At 41.1% G+C, this 26,418-nt stretch overlaps 1 protein-coding gene across 4 annotated transcripts in view; it reads right to left on the bottom strand.

Moving 5' to 3' along the window:
- LOC119651230 (calcium uptake protein 1 homolog, mitochondrial) overlaps window positions 1-22,454 on the bottom strand; it is a 54,723-nt gene extending 32,269 nt beyond the window's left edge. Inside the window, exons 1-7 of one of the 4 annotated variants that reach the window (XM_038054709.1) lie at window positions 22,220-22,453; window positions 21,889-22,155; window positions 13,367-13,559; window positions 13,066-13,228; window positions 12,275-12,312; window positions 8,610-8,621; window positions 7,743-7,857 (exon numbers count right to left, since the gene is read on the bottom strand). In XM_038054709.1, coding sequence (XP_037910637.1) covers window positions 7,743-7,857; window positions 8,610-8,621; window positions 12,275-12,312; window positions 13,066-13,228; window positions 13,367-13,559; window positions 21,889-22,148 — 781 coding nt within the window. In that variant the 5' untranslated portion in view covers window positions 22,149-22,155; window positions 22,220-22,453. Of the gene's footprint in view, window positions 1-7,742; window positions 7,858-8,609; window positions 8,622-12,274; window positions 12,313-12,449; window positions 12,616-13,065; window positions 13,229-13,366; window positions 13,560-21,888; window positions 22,156-22,219 lie in introns of all 4 variants that reach the window. The other 3 variants (XM_038054706.1, XM_038054718.1, XM_038054725.1) reach the window with 3 other exon arrangements.
- Between the last annotated feature and the right edge of the window lie 3,964 nt (window positions 22,455-26,418).

Below are 26,418 nucleotides of genomic sequence, written 5' to 3'. Positions count from 1 at the left end.
ACTCCAGCATCTCAGTAACCAAGCTCTCCGGGGTCACGCTCCTGCCCAGCACCTGGTTTAAGCTCCTTCTCTCCATCGCAAATCGTGGGCAGTGAAACATCACATGCTTTGGATCCTCCGGTATGCCATCGCATCTGGGACAGTTCGGAAAGTCATCCAACCCAAAGCGGTGCAGATACTGCCTGTAGCAACCACCGTGTCCCGTGAGGAACTGGGTAATGTGGTAGTTGGTATCCCCATGTTTTCGCTCAAGTCACACCCTAATGTTGGGAATGAGCCTGTGCGTCCACCGACCTTTCGCAGACTCGTCCCATCTGCGTTGCCAGAGATCAAGCGACTCTGACCTTACCGCATTTCTACGCTGTGCATGCCCCTCCATATGTCTTGCATTGTATAGGACACTCATTTCTTTGGCCAGAATGTCAACCGGGATCATGCCTGCCACCACCAATACTGCCTCATCTGATGTGGTTCTAAAAGCACTGCAAACCCTCAAAGCCATCCGCCGGTAAACCGAGTTCACCTGCTTCCGTCTCTGAGAGTTTGCAAGCGCCTCTGCCCACACAGGCGACAAGTAGAGCAGGATGGAGCGCACCACTCCGGCTAGCACCAACCTCCGGCAATGTTTCGGCCCACCAATATTTGGCAACATTTTCTTACATAAAATGACCACGAAACCTTTATTCCCAAAGCGCCAGCTTCCGGTATTCCGACTTGTTTATTTACCGCCCCCTAATCTTTTTCTTCTTTTTCTTCAGCCTTTGTCCCGTTCATTTGTTGTTAGCAAAACCAGCCTTGGCAACAAATTTCCTCACCCGATAAAATATGTAGCTTGTAATTAACCGTCTCTCTAGCGTTCACCGCAAGCCCATTTCAAAAGATCACCTGTCCGCCAATTTCTTCTTTTTCTTCAGCGTTTGTCCTGTTCACAAGCCGGGTCGGCTCGTCATGATCGACTTCGCCACTTGGCTCCATTGAATGCCTGCAATCTCGAGGCTAGATGGGGCTAGCGTATCAAGCCATCGTTGTCTAGGTCTGCCTTTTGTTTGTTTACCATCGACTTCGATGTTCAGACCAATCTTGGCAAGGAATTCTCGTTGCACGAATTGCGTGACCATACCATCATAGACGCCTCTCTCGCAACTTTTCCACGATCGGTGCAACCCCATAACGATCGCGGATATCCTCATTTCGGATGTGATCTAAACGTGTGGCGCCACTAGTCCAACTTCGTCTCCATTACCCCAAGGCGCCGTTCATTGTCTTTTATAGTCGGCCAACACTCAGAACCATAGAGAGCGACAGGACGAACGACAATGCGGTAAATTTTAAATTTGAGATGTTCGTTGATACGTCGATCACAAAGAACACCAGTTGTGGAACGCCACTTCATCCAGCTTGCGTTAATACGTGAAGCAATTTCATAACGCAGTTCTCCATTGGCTGATAGTGTTGACCCGAGGTATTTAAATCGCTTAGTTCTGGGCAAATCACTGCCGCTGACAGTGATTGTGCCTGTTTCATGAGGATCGGTCGTCAAAAATTCAGTTTTGTTTAAATTCAATTTGAGACCGTGTTGCATGAGGCGATCATTCCATTTTTGAACAAATTGCTCGAGATCATTTTGCTATCAGATGCTAGGAAAACATCATCTGCATAAAGTAGTGTGTAGGGTGCTGGACGTTGGATATCCCGTGTGACGGTGTCCATAATAAGAACAATAATATTAAACAATAAAAGCTTCAAGTGAAATAAGGAGACAAAAACCGAAAAAGACATTTCAAAATATGAATAGCTATTACTGAGTGCAAGTTATATTCAAAATACAGAATACCTATGGTAACCCATTTTAGATGTTTAGATATTTATACTCTAGCCTTAAATTGATAGACAAGTAGTTTCTTCCATTTTTCAATGTCCAATTTTTAGTTTTCAATGTATATATATAAAATAAATATGTATATATATAAAATAAATATGTTTATACATAAATATATATTCGGGAGCAACCTCCTCAGCACAAAGCTAGCCAGTCTTATTAATTTTCAGGGACAGTTACCTGAATCTGTGTTTAATAACCGCGTCTCGTCTTCTCTCAAAATTTCTAAACTTTCCCAAGGGCCCAAAGTTGTCGTTCGGTTTGTATGACGTAAGAGCTCAAGATTTTCCTGTTGAATGGTATGAGGTTTTTCGACTATGTGCGCTGCCACTGATGATCTTATGCACGACTTTTGTTTCCGAACACTACTTCGACGCGGTTATTAAACACAGATTCAGATAAGGGCCACTCAAAATTAATAGGACTCGCCGCGGTAATTAACAGGTAATTAGGTTGATAGTTTAAAAAATATTTAAAAGTAATTTAAGTAATTAGTGAATAAGTATAAAAGAACCGTATAATCGCAATTGTTTTTAGTAGTTTTGTACTGAGGAAGGGGGTAAGTTGCTCCCGAAATATATATCTACATTATAATAATATAATTATCGTTGGCACAATAATCCATATTGGATCAGGGCCTTGAAGTGTGTTACAGCATTTCATTCAAGACCGTAACGGTACAGTACAGAACACTGTAGGAGGCAATGTGGTCAGCATTACGCTCGCCCGAGATTATTACCCTGATTTGACTCAGGTACTAATTCACAGCTGAGTCGACTGGTATCCGACGTCAAATCACGATACAAATCCCACTGCCGCCAGCGAGATTTGAACCGCAACCTTCCGTACGACAGCCTAGTGCTCTAACCACTCAGCTATCCGGACACCGGACACCATCCAGGTATCATTGCTGAGCCTAAAAAGAAGCTATATATCTACATTGAAAACTAAAAATTGTAGTTTGGAGGAAGCTACCCCGTGTCTATCAATTTTAGGCTAGACTAGAAGAAGCTGCTTGTCTATCCATTTTAGATAGTTTAGAACGATCTGCTTTGCATGCTCAAGGAACATTCCAAAATTTTGGAAAATTTTGTTTGTTTGTTAGGTGTATAACCATTGTGAGATAAAGTATGAAATGACTTAGACATCGACACCATCAGTGTGCACCATTAGAAAGGCAATTTTAAGTACTGTCAGTAGCGCGTTGAGCACCTTCCTTTGCAATGGTTTTTAAAAGTTGAGTTTTCAAATCTTTTGCACCAGTTTTTGTCCGAGGTTGAAACGTTCTTAAAAAGTCGTGGTTTAGTGGTCACGGCCTTTCTTCTTTTGGATAACGTCCAGTGTCATTTTCCTGTGAGTGACTTGCGAATGAAAAGTGATGGTAATTAAGTAATGATTCTGCGACTAAACGTGACAGCTTTGATCCAACCTATAAACCAAATTGCAACTACGGTAAATTTATTCCACACTATCGATCCAAAAGAAATAAGACTTATTTCTCATACAGCTTTTTAATTTCTTCATACTATATTTTTATGAATCATATACAGGCTAAGTACAGCAAAAAGACCCTGCCACCGTGGTGGAACGAAGATCTCTCTAGTCTCAGGAAGTTGACCAGAGAAATCTTCAACATCTGCTACAGGCAAAAATACTGGCAGCCATACAAGGACTGCCTAAAGAAGTACAAGTCGGCCATCAGGACCGCCAAGAGGCGGTCTTGGCTAGACTATTGTCAGAACATTGAAAGCACTAGTGAATCCGCGAGGCTCAATAAGATTCTGTCCAAGGAACATAAGAGTCCATCCTTCCTTAAAAAGTCGGAAGGCTCCTGGACGGAATCTTTCAGTGAAACCTTGGAGCTGCTGGTGCAAACGCACTTTCCCTCCAGCGAGGAGGACTGTGAGTCAGAACCTCGCTTGGAGGGTTTGCGGCAACCCCAGCTGTGCGAGACTATCAAATCGGTAATTACCGGGGATAGGATCGGCTGGGCTATAAACAGCTTCTCCGCATACAAATCTCCGGGCCCAGATGGCATAATGCCAGTCATGCTACAGAAGCAGCAGGAAAGGGTTGTGCCGTGGCTTGTTGAGATTTACCGGAGCTGCATCACTTTAGGATACGTACCGCAGTCCTGGAGGCGCGCACGGGTGGTTTTCATACCGAAAGTGGGCAGGCGCGGTCATGAGTCCGCGAAGGACTTTCGACCAATCAGCCTGACCTCTTTCGTGCTGAAGACCCTAGAACGCGTCCTGGACATTCACTTAAGGACGATTATGGAGAGAACGCCTTTCTCTAAGTCCCAGCATGCCTACCTCAAAGGAAAATCCACAGAAACCGCCCTCCACGAGGTAATTGGCACGGTTGAGCGGTCGCTGCAGTACAAGCAGTATACCCTTGCTGCCTTCTTGGATATAGAAGGAGCCTTCAACAACGTCAGTACCAACGCCATCAAGGAAGCCTTGACCGGTATTGGATTGGAGGGGTATCTCACCCATTGGATTATATCCATGCTGAGTACCAGAATAATCCAATCCGATCTGGGAGGCAACCACTTGACCAGAGCTGTGAACAGAGGCACGCCCCAGGGTGGTGTTATCTCACCGGTGCTCTGGTTAATAGTAATGGACAAAATTTTACGTACTTTAGACAGCAGCGGGGTGAAGGTGGTGGCGTATGCCGACGACTTGGTGATACTAGTATCTGGGATGTTTCTGTCCATTATGAGCGACATCATGGAAGGAGCGTTGCGAAAGGTGTGCCTGTGGGCCGCAAGATGCGGACTCAGCATAAACCCAACCAAAACGCAACTGATGCTATTCACCACCAAGACAAGGATACCTGAATTCCATCTACCACGGCTGAATTAACAAAGATTGGTTCTTTCCTCTAATGTGAAGTATTTGGGTGTAATCCTGCATCCTAAGCTAAATTGGAGGTTGAACATAGAACTGAGGGTTAAGAAGGCCTGTATAGCCTTCTATGCCTGTAAGAGAACCTTTGCCAAGAAATGGGGTCTCCAGACGAGGATGGTTCTCTGGATGTACACCGCTGTAGTGCGTCCGATCCTGACGTACCGATCTATTGTATGGTGGCAGGCTTTGAAGAAGAAATACAATAGAACGAAGCTTAATAGGATTCAAAGAACCGCGTGTGCAGGTGCTACGGGGGCTCTGCAGTCTTGCCCGGCAGATGCTCTCAATGTACTCCTGCATCTCCTCCCCCTTGACCTCCACATCAAATATGTTGCAGCGTGCAGTGCCGTAAGACTGCGTGAGTCCGGATGCTGGGCAGCGAAGTCCTACGGCCACAGCAACATTCTAGATGAAATACCTCGAGAAATCTGGGCATCCCCCACGGACTATGTCACACGCAAGCTGAACTTCACGAGAAACTTTGCTGTGGACCTTCCAACCAGGGCAAAGTGGAAGACCGGCGGCGTGTTGCAAGACTATGACACGGTATTCTTTACGGACGGATCAAAGATGGCCTATGAAGTCGGCGCGGGGGTTTTCTCGAATACACACGGTGTATCCAAGTCGTATGGTCTCCCAGGTTTCGCCAGTGTATTCCAGGCGGAAGTACTGGCGATATTGGAAGTCTGTCGATGGCTGGAGCGTGATTCGAGTCCCAAGCGTAACATAGCCATTCTGACCGACAGCCAAGCGGCCATCAAGGCTTTGTACTCAACGACGACATCTTCCCGGTTGGTGGGGCAGTGCAGAGACATGCTCAACCATCTGGGCGGCACGCTCAAGATCACTCTCCTCTGGGTTCCCGGGCATAGGAACATAGAAGGGAATGAGCGGGCTGACGGATTGGCCAGGCAAGGCTCTGCTCTTGGCAGTCCCTCGGGGAACACAGTCGGTGTTCCGCTGGCGGCTGTCGGGAGCCGAGTCTACTCGCACTACCTAGCAGCCGCGGGCCTGAGATGGCGAAGGCTTACAAGCTGTGCCAAATCAAGGAGAATTTGGCCCGCTTATAACATAGCCCGATCACGAGAGCTCCTGTGCCAGACGCGTGCAAATACATTCAAGATTACGGCGGTCTGCACGGGGCACTGGCCCATAGGGGACCATGCCGCTAGGCTCGGCTTACCCTACAACTCGCATTGCCGAAGCTGCGGAGAAGGAAGGGAAACCCTCATGCACTTTCTCTGCGATTGCCCGGCTCTGGCTCGAGTCAGGCTGCGGACACTGGGTAAACCATTCTTTGGGGACCTCAGTGAGATTTCTAGTTACAGGGTCGGAGAGCTGCTTTCCTTCGTGAATGCTACGGGCTGGCTCTGAAGATCCGAGCCAGCTGGACTCCGCTTCCCTGTTCCTATAACAACAGTTACGGTCTTAGGAGTTTGTGGCATCAAAACGGCGCACCAAAGCGCTAATTGGGCTCCTCGGAGCGGCCACTGATACCTACCTACCTACCTACCCCATATACAGGCTTGAAAATTGAAAGAAGCAAAAGTCCCAAATATTATCGAATAAAACATAATTGCAGCTCATACAAAGAAACATCGAAGACTCGTTAGAAAATATCAACTACTGGAGCAATTTCTACTTTCAGCAAAGCACTAGATACTAGAAGTGAAATCAAGCAACTTCAAAACTCTTTGAAATTTACGGCCTAAAGCTATAATTTTATAATCTCGAAAACCTTTTTTCAAACGAAACTAATTTCCACAATTCTGACCTACTTGGAAAAGTACTGATCTAAATTTTTCATTTGATATGCTACGTTATCATAATCGATGGGAAAATCTTACACTGCCTCTTTGCTTGAATGGAGAGCCCCCTTAAAGTCACACAAACTAATCTTATTAATTGCTTGCATAGGTGTCCATAGTGTCATTACTCCTAACAAACTTAGCATATCAAATTTTAGGTTGTTGTAAAATAAAATTTGAATATTTATTAGAGGCAGTGTAGTAGAGAACTGATCATGATGTTACTGTTCTCAGTATTATATTGGAACCTTTGGCGTTTTTGTTTTTTCTTCTTATTCATTCATACGTACTTGACGATGTCGTTCATTTTACATTTCGAATGTAGTGAATGCAGGATAAAAATCACTCTAGTGACAAACAGTATTTGATAATGTCGTCTGCCGAGGGCAATATTGGTATTATAGCATCATATGTACGATTAGGGTAATAAGAAGTGATGTTTGTGTTATTACTTTGTTTGCCTACGAAGGCGATGCTGTGTTATAAAAAGGTTAACGTAAATTAAATTAATATTGTTTCCAGTGATTCAAGCCTTTGATATCGTTCTTCTACTCAGGTCGCCAGATGCACGAGACTATAAGGACTACCCAGTTGCATATCCTAGTATTGAATTAGCTTCATTTTAGGTTCAGCAATGATATCTGAGTGGTTTCCGGATGGCCGGTTAGAGCAGGCTGTCGTACGGAAGGTCGCGGTTCAAATCTCACTGGTGGCGGTGGGATTTACATCGTGATTTGACCATAATACCAGTCGAATCAGCTGTGAATGAGTACCTGAGTCAAATCAGGGCAATTATCTCGGGCGAGCGCAATGCCGACCACATTACCTCCTACAGTGTTTCTGTACTGGACCGCTACGGTCTTAAATGAAGTGCTCTAACACACTTCCAGACCCTAATCCAATATGGATTGTTGCGCCAACGATTATTATTATTAATGTTATCTAGTTGAGGTTGTAGAAAAAAGCTTTTGTAACGATATAAAACCAGTTCATTCGAATATTTCAAAAGAATTGAGCTTGACAAATTATTGAGTTTAATTTAGAAGATAAGTTCTTATTCTATAAACGTGGTATCACACTCTATTATTCAGCTTCGTCTTGCCTTAATTCAAAAATTAATAATATGTATTGTGTACTCACTTGAAAGCACCGTCAATAAAAATATATAATCCGAAAAAGAGATAAGCCCGTAAGATCCCAATTTGTAAAAAATGCTATCCTTTTCCAAATGTAGATCAAGTCTTTCGGTAACAGTCTGCGGAAAAAAAATAACAAAGCTCAGTCATTCGAAAAAAATTTTTAAATACAATCAATTTTGTAGTTTATCAGCGTTTCGACTTGTGCGCTTTTGAAAAATGTAATGAGAGTGTATGTGTTTGTAATCTACACTAACGTGTACTCGCAAATGTTCAAAACTCGCGTAAAGGCACAGCGATGCTTGTAATTTTCTGTAATTGCAGAGCGTTTTGAATCCATGCTAAGTGCGCGCAAGTCAAAAACATTAAACCATTTTTACATAAAATACTTGGATAATCATTGAATAGAAAAATGTTTAAATACACAAGAAACTCGAGTTGTTTAATAGTCAAAGTAGTCAATTATTATTATTATACTATTAACTGAAACACAACATGCGGAATTTAAGATCAGTAAACAAAAAAGAAGTAGCAAGTGCTCTTATTCTACATGCTTTGTGTGTTACGTAATGGATATATTAGTATTTCGGTCTACATTTAATAGAAAGACATCTTTGAAGGTAAACAGAAACAAACTCAATCTGCATATATAATTTTTATATTATTCTTGGCAATATCTTAAAGAGTAGCAGTTCAACAAAACTTATATGTTAGAAATCATGCTGGAAAATTGTAACGAAACAAAAAAACTGCTAAAACGAGTGCTACATTATGCTAATTTATATATATATATATATATGTATAAACGATTAATATGAGGAGAGAGCCAAGTATTCTAAGAAGTCAAAAAAATTGGGGAAATGGTAAATACCTCTCCCAGGGTCTGCAGAAGATATCAATTTTGGAAGAAAATGGCCACAGTTAGATAGTCAGTAAACGACATTCATAATTTAAGAAAAAGGGATGATAAGTTATCAGTAATGAAAACCATGTGTATATCTGTTTATGTCTGAGAAATTACAATTACAATATACATCCAACATTTAGAAACAAAACTTATTTACAGTTCGCAACTGAAAAGCCGTTGTTTAGGTCCAATCAGAACAGCATTTTTTTACTTTGTTAAATATGTTAACTAGTTGTAGTGTGATGTACAACCTAATAGAAGATATGCTTCTGTAGGTATCCTGCTAAAAACATATTTCGCGTATTACAATAGGTGACCATCGAATTAGAAACTATAAATAAATCGTCAAATCTTGTTTTCCACAACGAAAGTCACTTCGAGGAAGATTTATTATACTAAATGTTTCGAGACTTGGAGCATTCTCTAACAGGTAAATGTAAAGAATGTTAATTAAAATTGGCCCAGTAAAAGTGCACAGTTCTTGCTATATTATTATGCAAAGCATTTCAGCGGCACAAACATTTTTTTTTGTCGCCATTAGTTTTATAGAGATTCATTTTTGAATTAAACGTCGGAATAGCTTAGTGCTTAGAGCACCAGGCTGTTGCAACAGAAAGTTACGATTCAAATCTCACTGGTGGCACAGGGGTTTGTATCGTGACTGGGTACCGTAATCCCGTGGTGTAATGTTAAGGTCTTGGTTTAACGTTAAGGTCTTGAATTGACAATCGGCTTGTTGTGCCAACGATTATTAGTAATCTCGCATTAGTGAAAAGTCCATTCGCCGCTGTCGGGGCTTCCAAAAAGAAGTTTTCATTTTTAATATGAAGTGTGAACGAAGGGAACATTCTTTTCAACATATTCAAGGTTGCAGGAAGAATTTCATATTTGGAATAAAAGATAGGAAGTTTTTAAATTATAGTAAATTTTTTACCATTTGTAGATTTCACAAGTTTATTACTAAGAAACATTAACAGCGCATGACCCCCTCCTTTTTGCGCTCGTGAATCCGATGTGGGACTGATGTTAACAACTTCCGCAGCAAGCTCTCTCGTGACCTGGGCGGCAGTTTCTGATAGGATCTTGGTTACGATACTCCGGCCCAGAATGGAAAATATTTCAATAGTATGGTGCTACATACCAACATAGACGATACAGAGGAAGAGGCTTTCTAGAACCACTTCAGGACACAGCAGAGGTGGTGATATTGTGATCATTGTGCGTAATCTGAATGACAAGATTGGATCTGACAACTTTTTCGGACATGTAATGTAACAGTGTCGCTTGCAGATTCAATATCAGTCGCCCCCGCGGTTTGGTTGTCGGCCAGCAGTTCACAGGCGACAAAAACTGACAGTTGAGACAGTTGTTTTTCCAGATTTACTTAGCACTGTTATTGCGTTGAGCAATATTAATATTACCAACTTCAACAAAAAAAAATCGTAGCTAGATATCAAATTTTTTCAACGCTTTCGATATTCCGTTATTTGTCAGAGCGCAAAACCTTGTTTTGTTGGTATTTATTTATTTTCAATCCGACTCTCCGAGCTTCTTTCAAATTCTATATATTCTATAAATAAACTATGCAAGTAAAACAGTTAGGCTGAAAAGTTCGTAGACAAACACACAGATGGCGCCGCCAGCATTAAACCCACATGATTTTCAGCTAACTCTAGCCTTCAAAAGACACGTACATAAATTTGACAGCGGTCGGACTATTGTTTGTGGGATTGAAGCAACTTTTGTTAGTTTGAAAATACTCTTGACGCTAAGGCTTAGCTTGATAAACATTGTTCGGACACCAGGAAAATCAATCGTTGAGAAGTTATTTACTAAGTTTGAACGAGTCGAAATTAGCACCGAGGACGATGCACGCAGTGGACGCCCCAAAGAGACTATAACCGACGAAAACATTAACAAACTCCACAAAATAATTGTGAATGAATGAATGAATGTTTGGGTATGCGAGAGTTCTGTTCAAAGTGGGTGCTAGACGTACCCACAATCGACCTAAAACAACGAGTTGACGATTCTGAGCAGTATTTTAGGCTCTACCTCCACGAAAAACCCGAATTTATGCGTCGATATATGACAATGGACGAAACATGGCTCCATCATTTCACACCAGAATCGAAACAATCGTAATCTGAGTTGACTGCACGTCCAAAGCGTGCAAAGACGTAACATGAGGCTGTAAATTCTATGGCATCAATATTTACGGATGCACAGTTGAACTAAATAAAAAGTGATCAAACTCTTAAAATTTTAAATTTAATAATCTTCGACCTTTGTTCGAAGAATTACTCCCTATGGTGAATAAGGATATTCTTTTTTTCGGGTCGGAGAAATTAGCCTCACACCCCACATTCGCGGAAGGACCCAGTAACAGTTCCCAAAGTGTTTTTGACTCTAAGGCAGTGCAAAAAAAACAAGAAATGACCGTTTGGCCGTACGTCACATATGGTCATCTGGTATGCTTTACGGCAAAACCTATTGACAGAGAAACTAAATTGCTCTCCTGCGATCCGAAAAATAAAGCTCGAAGTACATATAAGAAGTATATCAAAACCATTTCGAGTCTCTGTCGGTGTTCATCAAGGAAGCGCCATTCCGCCACTCCTCTTTTCTGTTGTTGTGGGCACTATTGCACTGTCCTAACGTTTCATAACAAATCTAATCTCGAGTAACTTGTCCAAAAGTGGAATGATCGCCTCATGGAACTTTGATGGATTGGCATTCTTTATGAATCAATGTCTAAAATTAAAAATTGACGGCAGTATTGTCCGCCCTGATGCCCTCTGTGATCCTAAGCACTGGTCGGCTATCACAGACAAGGAAATACGCCTTGTGGTAATAGAGAGATGTAGCTTTCGAGCAGTGGCGTAACACCCCAAGATCACATCCGAACTGAGCACATCGCGACCTATCTATTTGCACCGATCGAAAATTACAAAAGTCGCCTTCGACCGTATTGTCATGTAATTTACGTTGATGCCAAATCCTTTCCTAAGATCGGTTTGCCCATCGAGGTCGATAAGAATCGATCAAAAGGCTGACAGAAACAATGATGAATTGAGAGCCTCGACTCCAGCCAGATCAGGCGTATGACCGACAAAAAACTATAGATAATTGGTCACATTATAAAAAATTATAATATGTGCAGCCCGCCATCAAGTAGATGGTGGGCTCAGGACAACTCATCCCAAACAAAAATTTTCATTTTCAATATTATAACTTCTTTTTAAATATCATGATTCCGATTAAATGTGTTGGTTTAAATAATTATGTATAATTATACATTCATTAGATTCCCATTTTTCCCAATCCTAATTCTTAACTTGATATACACAAATATTTTTGAGTGTATACTTCTTTTTCCAATGATTTTTTTTTAATTTATAAAAATTCAGAAAATTTTGTAAATCGATGCCCTCCTAGTGTAATTTGCAATGAATTAAGGGCAAACTAAATTTCAATTTCATATTTGAAAATCTCTCTTAGCCCAGTGCAAGATAGGGTCACCAGACGTGAATACATAGAACTGGATTACTATATATTCTCATTTTCAAAATAAATGGCCATCTTTTCAGTTGCGAATAAATGATCCCCACTTTCCAAATGCTACCTACCTTTGGGTCATAACGCCTGTATTGATCCAGTCCCAGACCTGGCAAAACATAAAACATGAACATTAAATACTGATGTCAACAATGAACTACAGTCATTTCTTTTATATAATCGTGCGTGCATTATGTACTAAGTGTAAGTGTGAAATCCATATAAGAAGGTTAGTCAAGTAAATACCCTCAGGTTGCTTCATTCCAGGTGTCATGCTTGTTAGAAAGTCGACTGGTGTCATAAAGACTTCGTAATGATCCCCAGATGGTGATGGGACTTGAATTGTAGCAAAATATCGAAACACCTTATCTGGTGTAGAATATTGACGTATACGATTTTCATATTCAATGATCTGTTAAAATGTAAAGCATTAGCACAGAAACAGAAGCAGTAATGATTATGAAATTTTTTAAATTTAAGTTTTATCTGCTCGGCATCTGTTGTCTTACACAATATCCTGCAAGTAATTAATATACAATTGTAGAATTGAGCCTATTGTATATTTTCGAAAGTCAATCTACCCAAACCTTCTACTAAAATGCCTTGACCTTTGTGTTACATCTGAAGTAAGTCCCCTAGCAAAGAATTTGAAAAATTCCCAACAAACTTTAGAGACTAGCTATTAGCAAGTATCGAATATGAAACTCTCCACGAATTAGGAGTATTATGTCGGAAAGTTAATATATGAGTTAAGGGATTAAAATTTATCTCTAGCGACTCTACTAACAATGTTATTTGTTCATTATTGTCTAGCACGCGCATCAGTTGCATCCATTTTTAACATTTCTCATTATTCTATTACCATCAGGCTGTCTCATGCCGGGCGTGATTGCCGTCAGAAAATCATCAGGGGTCATGAAAACATCACTTCCATTATGACCGTGAATTATCCGAATAGTTGCGAAATATCGAAAGATTTTATCAGGTGTAGAAAATGCCCTTAAACGATTTTCATATTCGATAATCTAAACAAAATAAAATGAAACCGGAAAATCAAAGTCAAAGTAATATTGAAATTAAAATCGAAATGTATACTATTTTATTCAAATTTGACTACAATCCGAATATCAATCTAAAGAGTTCACTAACTATGAACTGTGTACCTTTCGTTCGCGGAAACCAACTTTTTCTTTCTTATTACGTTTTTTGGAAACCTCGGCATCTAAACTGATACTTTCTGAATCCGACTCGGAGTCCGAAATGTCTCCTTCTTTCTCGTTGCTATCGTGTCTTTCGGTACTTTTGGGTTCTTGACCCACGTCCGCTTTGACTGGTGGAAACAATTTTTTCTTTAGGCTGAAAGGAAAAAGATATAGATGAGAAACATAATTTTTCGAAAACTTGTTTTTTTAAATTAGCGATTGGAAAATACCGTACACAAAGTAACTGCTCGTATTGTACTTCTACTTTTACATAGCTACTACATTGCAGTGTGAAAGGATCATTGACTTCCACTTTCGAAAATTATTTGCAACCATTTTCGCTTACCTACTCGCATTCTTAGAAAGCATTCTAGTTTCTAGGGAAGTAATTATGAGTGTGCATGTATGCCTAAAATCAAGGCATCTCAAAATGTGGCCATACGCAATTATTATTTATTTGTCAACTTGAAAAGTCCGTTTCGGTCTGTTGAAAATCTTAAACGTGCTATATGGTACCAACACCTAAAAAGTTACTGTCAATTTTATTCGGAAGCTTCAGACTTTCATTAATACCTGTCGCCTCCGACAGGACCTGAAAAGGTTCAATTATGATGTTATATGCTGGCTTACACACCGTCGAGTCTTTGGAGTTTGATCGAGAGGCTCGGGCGATTCGGAGAAAAAGGCAAGCAGAGTCAAAAGATAAATACCAAACCAAAAACAAAGTTCTCAGTCTTGCGGATGATTGCACCCATATCTTGTCTACCTTGCTCCCGCTGTTAGTGGCGCCCAACTCGATGTGTGGAGTGAAAATCTGAAACACTGCCTGTTCAATCCAATAAAAAAACCGAAATAACAGATACATTTTAGAGCAAGAGTGGAAGAAATACGACCAACTGGAGCAGAAGATCATTGCAACATGCATAAAAGTCCAAAGGCAACGTTCACAACTTTCTACAAAAATAATAAAACATTGAAAGGATCGATCTACGTGACCACGCTCGATGAGCTTATCAATAGCCTGAAAATCCTTAGTGAGAAGATTTCATCATTTATGATAATAACTAAGGTGATACTAATCTTGTCAAGCAGAATGCAACACTTCGCCAGCGCATGAAAATCGATGATACAGTCGATAGAAAGTGTGAGAACCTTATTTGCATTAGGAGCCCCGGAAACAGCCTTTTACGCAGCCCAAGAAATCGACGCAAGGAGGTTGCATACGAACCCCGCTACTACCGCAAGAGCATGGCTACAAATAAAACGCGTGTGGCAGAGTAAAAAGTCCTCATCAGTGTAGTTTTTCCAAGAGTCCACGGACACTAACGCTTGAGAGACGGATACGGTCACTCTAAATGGTTTCGCATTTAGAAGTAGTTCACACCACCTATGCAAATCAGCGATATATTCATGTATACCCCCGAAATTGTGGTTCATAATGGAGAACAGTGGATCAGCGGATTCCGCAATTACGTCCTTTTCGTACTGAACTAAATGGAAATCTTTCTGCCTTAGTGTTGACCTTAGGGGTTAACGAAAAGCCCAGACAATCCGATATCCAAGCTGATGAAGGAATAGGAGACCACCGCAATCGGAGAAAACTCTACCGGATAAGGCAGTCATTCCAGCGACGAAATAGCATCAATTAAATGCAATCATCTTGTCTAAAACCGCATCAAAATAAAAATGCTTCCCTTACCGATAAGCAAGTTCACATGAGAATGATATGGGTAAATTATTCACTCCGCTTTATGCGCCCCTATGCAAAAGTAATCGTTAAGAGGAGCACTCTTGATCCTCGTGCTAAAAACACACTTTAGCCATCGAATAAAAGAATATTTCTTCAGAAACAAGAGTATGACTAATCAGTCCACCGAGTATTGCCTCCAAAAGGCGTCCAAGCAGCTTCTGGGCCACTTCCGTGTATTCTAGCCATCTCAACGAATGAAGCGAACGTGTAAAAATAAGGTCATTGTCGAAACAGGTCATTGTTAGTCAGCGCCTGCTTAAAATATGGACCGAGGAGCGAACTACACCATTCATAAAACAGTTTCAAAACCTTTAGAAATGAAGATTTTACAACAATGACCTCATCATAGCCGAGATATAATCAACTAATCTCAAATAATGCTAAACTATTTCTAAGGCTGCCGATAAATCTCTTAAAAGACGATTAGATCTTCGTGCACCAAAAAGCTTACATTTGACCAATTCTAAGCTGAAGATTGAAGAGGTAAACACAATACCTTACCAACCCAGGCGAACGCCTCAACGCTCAAGTGCACACAGGAGGAAACAGAGAAATTCTGGACCTGCCAACATATTAGCATCCTAACGTACATCTCACTCACAATACGACCCGACATACGATTTAAACCAGTCCAGCCAGTGCGTGGAAAATCCTTTTAAAGTGCATTGGAGTTATATTCTAAGGTACTCTAAGGATTCTCAAATAACACACATAGATCACGTCGATGGGCTTTCTCATATACAACGGCAATTGGCAGCCTGCGATATAAAGGAACTGAGCGAAGTGAAATGACTCGCCGATTAATTCAGCCTGGCAGAGGAACTCAAAATCAACCTAAGAATCGACAATCAGCTGAAAAAAGCTGAAAATATTAAAGGGACAATTGTTGTAAATGTATCTTATAAATAATTGTAAAACAGTGTGCGGTGCTTAAATCATCGTTTCATCTGACTTTCAGCGACTTCGTGGAAGCTTTTAAACATCGAAAGCGAAAGTATCTGGAGTGTTCTTTTGCAGAAGAGGCAGTCTTGAGAGACTAATAGCTGAATAACAGATACTGTACGAAACCGTCGTATTTTTTTCTAATCTTAATTCGTTATATGGAGTCCAAAAGTCAAAAAGTCGGGAGTAGTCTACTTCCAAACGAGACGATACCAAACGAATCCTCAATTTAAAGCTTTTATCAAAGAGACATATGCCGAAACAAAATGTCATGTGCTGCATTAAAGTTTAAAGTCAAAGTTTCAAATCCAGAGTGGTCCCATATGACTGCATTTCTTCTCCGATACTACTCTCTCCAATTATATATGATGCACAGCATGGAGCTTCAACCAATCATCATATCACATCAAACATTTCGACTACATTGATGCTCTGTCAACGGATTGTGGACCAAAATCTGGAAATACAGATACCTCAACCCTAACACGATATATGCGAACAGCATATGGGAAGTAATTGCCAATGTTACTCGCAAGATCCATGCCTTTGTAAACACACCCCCCCCCCCTGCGTCGAGTTTGGCACCAGAAGACATGTTGATCAGAACGCGGGAGTGGCAGTGGAGAAGAGTATTTTAGTATTTTGCAAAACTGGTCTCAGTTTTGACGTTTAATTCATAAGGGGGAGGGCGGCGGCTGGAAAGTGGTCATTTATTTTACGAGCCCATTCTCAGAACCTATCCAACCGAAAAATCTGAAAAAATCAAATATGGTGCCGAAATGAACCCCAGATACAGATACTGTTCCAATAAAGTTAATAATAGATTATATATTAGTAAAACTTTTAGCATTTGACTGAAGAAACCTCCTAATGTTCATCCTACGATCATAAAAGCAATATAGGCTGCGGATGTGCTAGATACTAATGGGACAAACGTCCAAAACCTTTCATACCTGAAGCGCCCAGCTCCCAACGTCAGTGACAAAATTCAACCCTGGCGAACTGCAGGAGTTGGACGCGCACATGGACTCTATAAACTTTTATTTCCTATGCCAGAATTTGGAGGTTGAAAGCTTGAACCAGCCTGCTCTTTGTCGATCAAGCTTTCGAGGTACTGCGCCCGAGATTTACAATTGAGTGGTAGTAGCAACTTTGCAAAGACTGGAGGTGTAGGGATCGTTTCGCAGGGAGATCGTCAGAGCCAACCGAACTACTCCATTTGAGCGCATTTATGGTAGAGATGATTTCGCTTCTATTTGACGAAGCAGTCCATATCTGAATGTATCGGTGACAAGACATTTTATCGACAAGAAATGGAAATTCACTGGCTGTTATGCGATTAAGTATCGTGATGAACTGTCCCTTCCACCTCATAAGGTTTCCAACAACACAGACGAAAGTATTCATACTATTCAGCAGATAGGGTGTCCAGCACTGAACGTGTCAGACACGAACGAATTTTTCCATACATTTACTCTGTAAGTATTTATACTATTCAGCAGTTTAGTTTGCAGTCTTCTTCCCATTGTATTCCTCTGTTACCTATAGCTGATTTCACATCACCCTCCTGTATAGAACTCTTCATTAACCAGGTTCTAAGAGTGAACTGGCAGTCTGAGATATTGAAATTGGAGAAGGCAGTGTGGATTCGGTTGACTATGTTTACAGCCCATTCATTCATTCGCATTTAGGGAGTTAGTGATGATAACTACTTTTTTATAATTCTTCTTGAGTCCATTCTAGCGAACTATGATACCTCTCACTGGCTTTGGTATGGAATCTTGTTCGAAATTGTTAAATATGAGGACAAACTTTTTGCACCAGGGTTATTTTGAACGTCTGTCAAGTTATTGAACCATGTTTTTGACTTTGGTTATTTCTTCATAACAATAATAACAATTTTCCTAGGTTATCAGGGGTTTCATTTGTCCGGAGGTGAGCAGCCGCGAAGGAAGTTACTTTTGTGGAAAGGTAAATGCAGTCAAATACAGCGAAAAAAGCCGAGTACTCAAGGATGGATCTGATCAGACTCCAATAGGACTTGTTTGTGGTATTGTATCCATTTGAAGCCAATTATCAATCTAATTGGCTTTTACAAGGGCTATATCCATTTGATTTTTCACGAGGCAGGTCGTTTCGACGCTACAGTTGCGCAGTTGCGCGGGACAAATTCAAAGAACCTTTTAAGTAGAGTTTTTGGCAGACATCCAGGCAGTTGTTCGTCTTCGCCACTTCAAATGATCTCTAAACCCAATGGCGAATGGAGACCTTACGGCAACTACAGACGCCAAAATATTCAGACGATTCCAAACCGACATCCCATTCCACTCACCCACGATTCTATCGCAACTGCCATATTTTCTCGACCTTGCAATCAAGGCCTACTATCGAATCCCTGTAGGACCCGAAGATATTTCGAATACACCAATATGCACACTTTTCAGACTCTTCGAGTTCACTATGATGATTTATAGGCAGTGCAATACGGCGCAAACCTTTCAGAGTTCCATCCGCTCTGTGCTGCAAAACCTCCACTTTTGTTTCGTATGTTTGGATGATGTTCTGGTCACGTCTTCATCTGAGTCCGAGCATTTAGAGCATCTCGAATGCATTTCTCAACGTCGTCTTGAGGACGGTCTAGTACTTAACTTTAAGAAATGCAACTTCCTACAATCACAGATGAGATTCCTCCGCCACCTGATAACTCCTGAAGGCATTCAACCGAACCTAGTCAAGCGATTTCCAGTCCCCGCTTCCACAAACAGTTAAGAACCTGAGAAGATTCTTGGGCATGTTAAACTTCTATCGTCATTTTTTGCCCGAGACCGTCCACCATCAGTCGATCCTTGACACCTTCCTGTCCTTACGGAAGACCAAAGACTCCCGCCTGATTGTATTGTGCAGTGGCTGCACAGGCGTTTAAGACCAAAAACAAAAGCCAGCGGATGCCACACTTATGGCATTCCCTCAACAAGATGCAATCCTAGCCGTATTCGCCGATACCTCAAATGTTGCTGTGAATCAGAACTGACAGCCGTTGAGCTATTAGCCGATACTTCCGTTATTCCCTTGAAGGCAGACCGTTTACAGTGTTCACGGACCATAGGCCACTCACCTCCACTTTAAAATAAAAGCCGGGCAAAGCGTCTACTCGCTAATTTCCACACGTAAACTTTATCAGCCAGTTCACTTCCGACATTCAACACGTGTCTGGAAAAAATATCGTTGCTGACGCTTTGTTACGTATTACAGAGGTCAAGAACTTCGCCACCATCAATTTTCTGCTGATTGTCGAGCCGCAGAACGAGCCTGAAGCCTGACTCCAATACACATATAGGGAGTTTCCAATCAGCGGATTAACATCCAATATACACCGCTGGCACACCTTCGTTAATATTTAGTATGCTGCTCCTTATATAATATCGAAGTTACATATTCAAGCAGTATAAACCATTCAAAAATTCCTCACTCTCTGTTTTCATTTGTTTTATAAAAAACAATAACGACGATAACGATGTGTGCTCACTTTTTTTTGCCTGGCATTTTAGCTAGCACAGCCTGCTGTTTGTGAAAATTTTGCCTAGTGTAAATGTTTTAAAAGTATTTTGTTTTTATCAAAAGTTAGGATAACATAATCTTAACTGAAAAATCATTCAAAAGAATCAAAATGAGAGCCAAGAAGGATTCTATCGAGGAAGAAAAACGTATGGAATATTTATACCCGCGAAAAAAAATATTAGCAAAATTACTGGATTCATAGGTAATTTTCGCGGAAAAATTCGCGATTAAACACTGCCAGGACAATAAAAGCTTTGTCAATGCAAGTCGTTGTAGGCCAACACAACTTAAAGAAACGGAAGGTTACTTAATTGTTCGACAATCATTATACAACCTTCTCGCTATTTCCGCATAAATAAGAGCCATCATGCAAAAAAATTATGGTGTAAATATTTCTGGCAGAACCATGAGACCAATTTCTGAAGAACAATCTCAGAGGATGTCAAAGTTTGAAACCAAAAAAAGACAAACAAACGTGATACATTGACTCTCCTTTTGGGATTCCGTGATTTGGAGCGACAAATTAACCTATGCGCGACATCACCCCAATACGTAATTAGATCCTAGGTACACCAGGAAGCCTGTGGAATTTGGTGGCGGATTATTTCATTATTTCAGCAAACATGGAGCCGGACATTGTCCAAATCGAGGCGAAACTTGATAGTTTAGCTTACCGGAATTTGCTCTGAGAGCACCTTCTAACATTCGTGCAAATTTTGCCGTTGTCTATTCCAGCAAGACAACACACCATGTCATAAGTCACAATGTGTGCAAAAATGGTTCGAGGACGGGGCCATTTCAACCATGGATTGGCCTGCACAAAGCTCGGATTCAAATCCAATAGAAAATTTACGGGCAATAAATAAGCGGCGAGTTATGGCACGAAAACCAAACACTGTGAAAAGGTTGTGGATCGTCATCATGCCGAAATGGAAGTAAATCCCGAAAGATGTATGCAAAAAACTTGTGGCTCCTATGCAACAACGATGTTTAGCTGTAATTTCACAAAAAGGATATCCAGCCAAATATTAAGTATAATAGTTATAACTTAAAATTTTCATATTTACATGATTTTTAAAAAATTATCATTTATTTTTCGAAAAACAATTTAGAGAGTGAGCATTTTTTGTTGTGGATGCTGGGAGGCCTGGGTCCGCGATACGGACTCCCAGCATCCTCAACAAAAAATTTACTTCAGCCTGGTTTAGGTCTCACGACGGATTTCATTTCAATATAATTCGCACTTGTAGGTAAATGAAGCGATTACCACATGTCGCTACTTTTGGTCACGATGCTCCCAAGGTAAAAATGAGGTAGCGTCTGATGAGTCGCCTCTGCCCTGTACAAAACCGACAGTCAACTTCAATATATTGCTCTTATTGTGTTTTCTCCAACACTGGGCATGATTGCGATTGTAATCAGGAAGTGGGCATGATTACATGATTGTAATCATAACCACACGTCATTACAATTACAATCATGTAATCGTGCAACCGTAATCACCGTAGTTATTAACATGCAACCATATGAAATCAGGAGCAGTGTCGTTTGTGCCTTACGAACCATGTTACTTATTATTAAACGAATTTCATGATTACATGCTGGTTATCATAATCAGCCCTTTGTGATTATGATTGTAATCACATGATTACATGATTATGATTTTGCCCAACTCTGACTAAGATACTTTGGTCGGATGAACAATCATTTATTTTAAGCAAAAAACAGGTTTAAAACCGAGTGTAGAAAAATAACCATTGATTATAATTGTCTAGAAGATCACAATCAAACAAATTTATTATTTAGACATACAACTATGTGGAAGTTCCAGAATCTATCTATTTCAATCAAGTTTTCTCTACAAAACCCCAATACACACAACCCATCATATTCCATACTTGGGCATATTTGTCGAGCTTTTAAGAAGGAATTAGAACTGGTTGTCAAAAGTGTTATTGAAAACGCTTTAAAATACCAATTCCTAAATTCCGATCAAGCAAATATTTAGACAACAACTAATATTCTTCTGAAATAATTCAGAAGTGCAATTACGTTCGTCGATAATTTGCAATGCAAAAATCACAAAATCCTAAACAGAGCTCAGAAACTGCCAACCCAAGTCGAATCCTTCCAAATGTTCCGAAAATGGAAAAGTTACAATATCAACAAATCTACTTGCAGTTTGCTGTTATATATAACCTGATACTATGCTAATATTAGATCAGGTACTTACTAAGGCCAGTCCAAGAGAGATAAGATGAAAAGCGATCCAACAACAAAATGAAAAATTTTCGTAATACGCGGTGTCTCCCGCGGCGTATGCCCAAATTTTTTATAACCTCGTCGATTGGGATCATTATCGAAGCGACTTCCACTCACTCCGTCGGCACTGCGCCCGACATACCAAGAAATCGATGGGACCAGCGAGATCTTCGGACGATGAAGTGCTGTCGCTTGCCTTGCTAAGACGCCGCACTGTCTCAGCACAGACATTTTCGCACTACAATAAAAAAAACTCCAATTAGCCGAAAGACGAAAACTCTTATCTGTCCAAATGAAAGTACTTTAACTATAACAGTAAACAATGCAATCCAGGGGCAAGCAAACTCGACAATGTTCCTCCGTAACGCTGCAATCAAATTTTCCCCACGTTCACTTTTACCTAGACAATGTCAGCGAACGTAACACTATTTGCCTTGCCTGGAATCGAATTTGACGGAACGAGGGCAGTCAACGATCAGCTGTTTTTGTTGCTACGGCTTTTTGTAATATTGTTATGACTACTGACAGGGGAAGGATAGAGTTGCGGGGGAACCAAGGTGCGAGGTGGGCAACTGTTTTCATTGCGGCTGAACTAAACTGTGCAATGCGACGTTAGTCGCACATATCGAATTGGAAAACAGACTGAGCAATACTCTACGTCGTTACTTTCCAGACATAACCAGAATCGATGATTCTGACTGGCTCCTGAAATATCGATATATGCTGTATGAAAAGCCCTAAATTACAATTGCGATTTTTATTTTCAAAGTAAGGCAAATGGGAACTTCGAAAAAACTACAGATTAACTATTATTAATTATGCTGGTTTATTAAGATATAAAATCGAGAAAAATGAAACAAAACGTCCCCAAGGGTATCCAATACAGATAAGTATTTCAACTCCTTTTTTAGACAAGACAAACCAAAAGATAAATTTATTACATATTTTAACCCTTTTCACCTTTGTTGAGTAAATAAGATAACAAGGATAAAAGAATATATTATAGGTGGTGACCATGTACTAATTTTATATTTATTCCACAGCTACTGGCAAATATAGGTTTTTTTTACACATTATGCACCGTTTCTTATATAAAAAAAAACGGAACAACAATTGAGTCGTCTTTTACTTAGCGCTCCTCTAAGTAATTTTCTTGGTTAAAGGAAAGCTAGGAAAACCTCTTCATAACTTCGATAATGCAAGCCGTCCTAATGCTATACACGTTTATATCGTCGTTCAGAATAACAATGTAACTCATAGAACTTGCGTTTATATCCCATTGACAGACCTGCAGTATCGCTAATACCTCCGTCTTAAATACATTGTCATATACTGGATGACCGTTCGACCCTTCTACTGTTCGTATCCGAAATTACTCCTACTCCACAGATAGTCTATGATCCGTGGGTAAAGAATACTGCGCCGTAACTCTCTCAAAACTCCGCTTGGGTGTGACATAGTCCATTGGGAATGCCTAGAGTTCCCAAGATACTTCGTTTAGGATGTCACCGTGGCTTCAAGACTTCATTGCATAGTATCCAGATTCACGTAGTCAGGCAACAGGAGGAAGAGATATAGGAGTACATTAAGAGTATTTGCTGGTCAAATGGTAGTATAGGTCCCAGGACGAAACGTGGGTTGGTGGCCACGATGGAGCATAAAACCTGAGAAACGCCTGCTGCACCAACACCAACAGCTCTACTACCAAACCCTATCTCCACCTCCACGTGGTGACCGCTGGCAGCTCTTTCTTAACGAAAAGCTGCAGACGGAGAAGGATGAAGGCGAGTCTCCCGCGCTTAAAAATCGGACAAATTGTACCAACTTGTCCTCCAGGTTGGAGTTGGGTAGGGCTGGCAACCCTACACAGAAAAGCAAAGCCACAATAGGAGCCATCTAAGCCACAATAGGAGCCTCGGACTGGACGGATAACACAACGACGAACCCAGCAACGACAACGGAATAACGATTTACGCATTTTCTCATGGAACGTGCGCTCCCTGTATAGAGATTCCAAGCAGCTAGCCCATACCCTGTCCAAATATAGGGTTGATGTAACAGCGTTGCAGGAGATGCGTTGGACAGGTTTCCTGGAGAAGAGACACTACACCATATATTATAGTGGGCATCCAGTAAACCATGTGCTCGGTATAGGTTTCTTAGTCAGCCAAAAAATGAAACCTGCTGTTATCGGCTTTGAAAATATAAGTCGAAAAAAAAACTAGGATTTTTTTCCCTTATCCTGTAGATATTTTTATTTTTTTCCCGCATACGATCGTTTCGTAGACCACGTGCCTCCTTCCTCAGTGCTAGTACCTAATTAGACTCTACGAAACGATCGTATGCGGGGAAAGAATAAAAATATTTACAGGATAAGGAAAAAAAAACTAGTCCTCTTTTTTCAACCTATATACCAATTGTAAAAAAAAAACATGGACACTAATTTCAACTTCGTCTTTGAAAACATAAGCGCACGGCTATGCACTCTACGCTTGCAAGGCAAATTTAGAAACATAACCCTCATTAACGTTCACCCCCCTACAGATGAGACTGCAGATGTAGCTGCAGAGTCGGAGAAGGATACCTTCTATGAGGCAGTTGAGCGGATCCCCAAAGCCTGTCCCAAATATGATATCAAAATCAGATTGGAGATTTCAACAGCTAACTAGGGGTGGAGTCTGTATTCAGAAGATACGTCGTCTCCCACAGCTGACACAAGGATACCAACGATAACGGACTGCGGATTAAACAGTTAGCAGTATCGCGAGTAAAAATTGCTGGAAGTACCTGGTTTGCGCGGAAAACGGTCCAAGCATACGTGGTCCTCTCTCGACGGGACCAGTTTCTACCAAATTGACCACGTGTTGATCGAACGCCGTTACCTCTCAGCCTTGATGAATGCCACAACATATACGGGGGCCAATATAGCCTCGGATCACTCTCTCGTAGGCATGGTGCTCTAGGTTCGAATAATAACACCACCTACAATCCCTTCTGACGGTCAGGTGAGAGTTAACACTGAAGCCATCCACAACACAGCCCTCCGAAACACCTATAGGGGGAAATGGATGCCGCAATAACCGCAGTCAACAGAGATCCTGGAGATGAAGCATCAACAAATGATCTTCACAATCACCTGAAGAACGTTATCATGGATACGGCCACAAACATACTTGGCCCCAACCGCAACAAGGGTCGGAACGGCTGGTTCGACAATGAATGTAAGCTAGCAACGGAACGGAAGAATGCCGCATACCGAGTAATGTTGCCTTCTCAAAAGACGTGGGCATGCGCCGAGAGTTATCACGAACTCCGGCGAGCGAAGAATCGACTTCACAGATGGAAAAAGGAAGCCTAGGAGAACCAAGAGATTTGTGAACTCGAAAAGTAGGAGGTCCCGCAAACTGAAGACGACGGACAAATACTGCCACCACCAAATATAGAAGAAACAGTCCGTGCAATTCATCGGCTTAAAAATCATAAGTCGCAGGAGCCGATGGAATTACAGCCGAATTGGTTAAATATGGAGTGGTTTATCAACTTGTGCTCAAGGTGTGGGACAGCGAATCAATGCCTGACGACTGGCAACGAGGCATTATCTCTCCCATACATAAAAAGAGAGATATCACACAGTGTAGCAATTATAGAGGTATCACATTGATGAGTACCATCTATAAGATATTCTCCGCTATCTTGCTAGGCCGGATAGTCCCATACACCCAAAACACCATTAGCCCATACCAAAGGGGCAAATCAGCGACAGGTCAGATTTTCCCCCTGCGGCAAGCGATGGAAAAACTGTTGGAATATGGACATCAGCTGTATCATATTTTCATCGACTTTAAAGCCGCCTATGATAACATAGCCAGGGTAAAACTGTACACGGCCATGAAAGAATTCGGTACGACGAAATTGATAAGACTGACTAGGCTGACCCTGACCAATGTGCGAGGCCAGATAAAAGCAGCAGGATCACTCTCATCATCATTTGACATCAACAACGGTCTACGACAAGGGGATGCAATATCATGCGATCCGTGATTCTGAGGTAAATGCAAGGGGTATTATCCTCTTTAAGTCCACCCAACTACTGGCCTATACTGACGATATTGACATCATGGAAAGAACGACCCGAGACGTACAAACTGCCAGATCGAGCAGGCGGCGCGAAATCTTAGGCTGCACATTAACGAAGGCAAGACAAAATATGTGGTGGCAACGTCAGCACCGAAAACTAACCAACCAACAACATCAAACCGCACTGGCCAAACGGGAAGAATAAAGGTAGGAGACTATAACTTTGAGACCGTTGATAATTTCTCCTACATAGTAGGAGCAGTACAGTAGCAGCTGCACATGGATGAACCGTGTATACGAAGAACAATCCTCGGCCGTAGACCTCATTATAATCAACATCTAATTCTGATGAAATACGGAATTAGAAATAGAAAAAGAGTTTATTCAATCCAACCAAATTGATTGCGTCCAATATACTGCCGTA

Source organism: Hermetia illucens, chromosome 1 (genome assembly GCF_905115235.1).
Source record: "Hermetia illucens chromosome 1, iHerIll2.2.curated.20191125, whole genome shotgun sequence".
NCBI lineage: Eukaryota > Metazoa > Arthropoda > Insecta > Diptera > Stratiomyidae > Hermetia > Hermetia illucens.
Note: the sequence above shows the minus strand (reverse complement) of the source record. Positions and strands in the feature narration are given on the sequence as shown.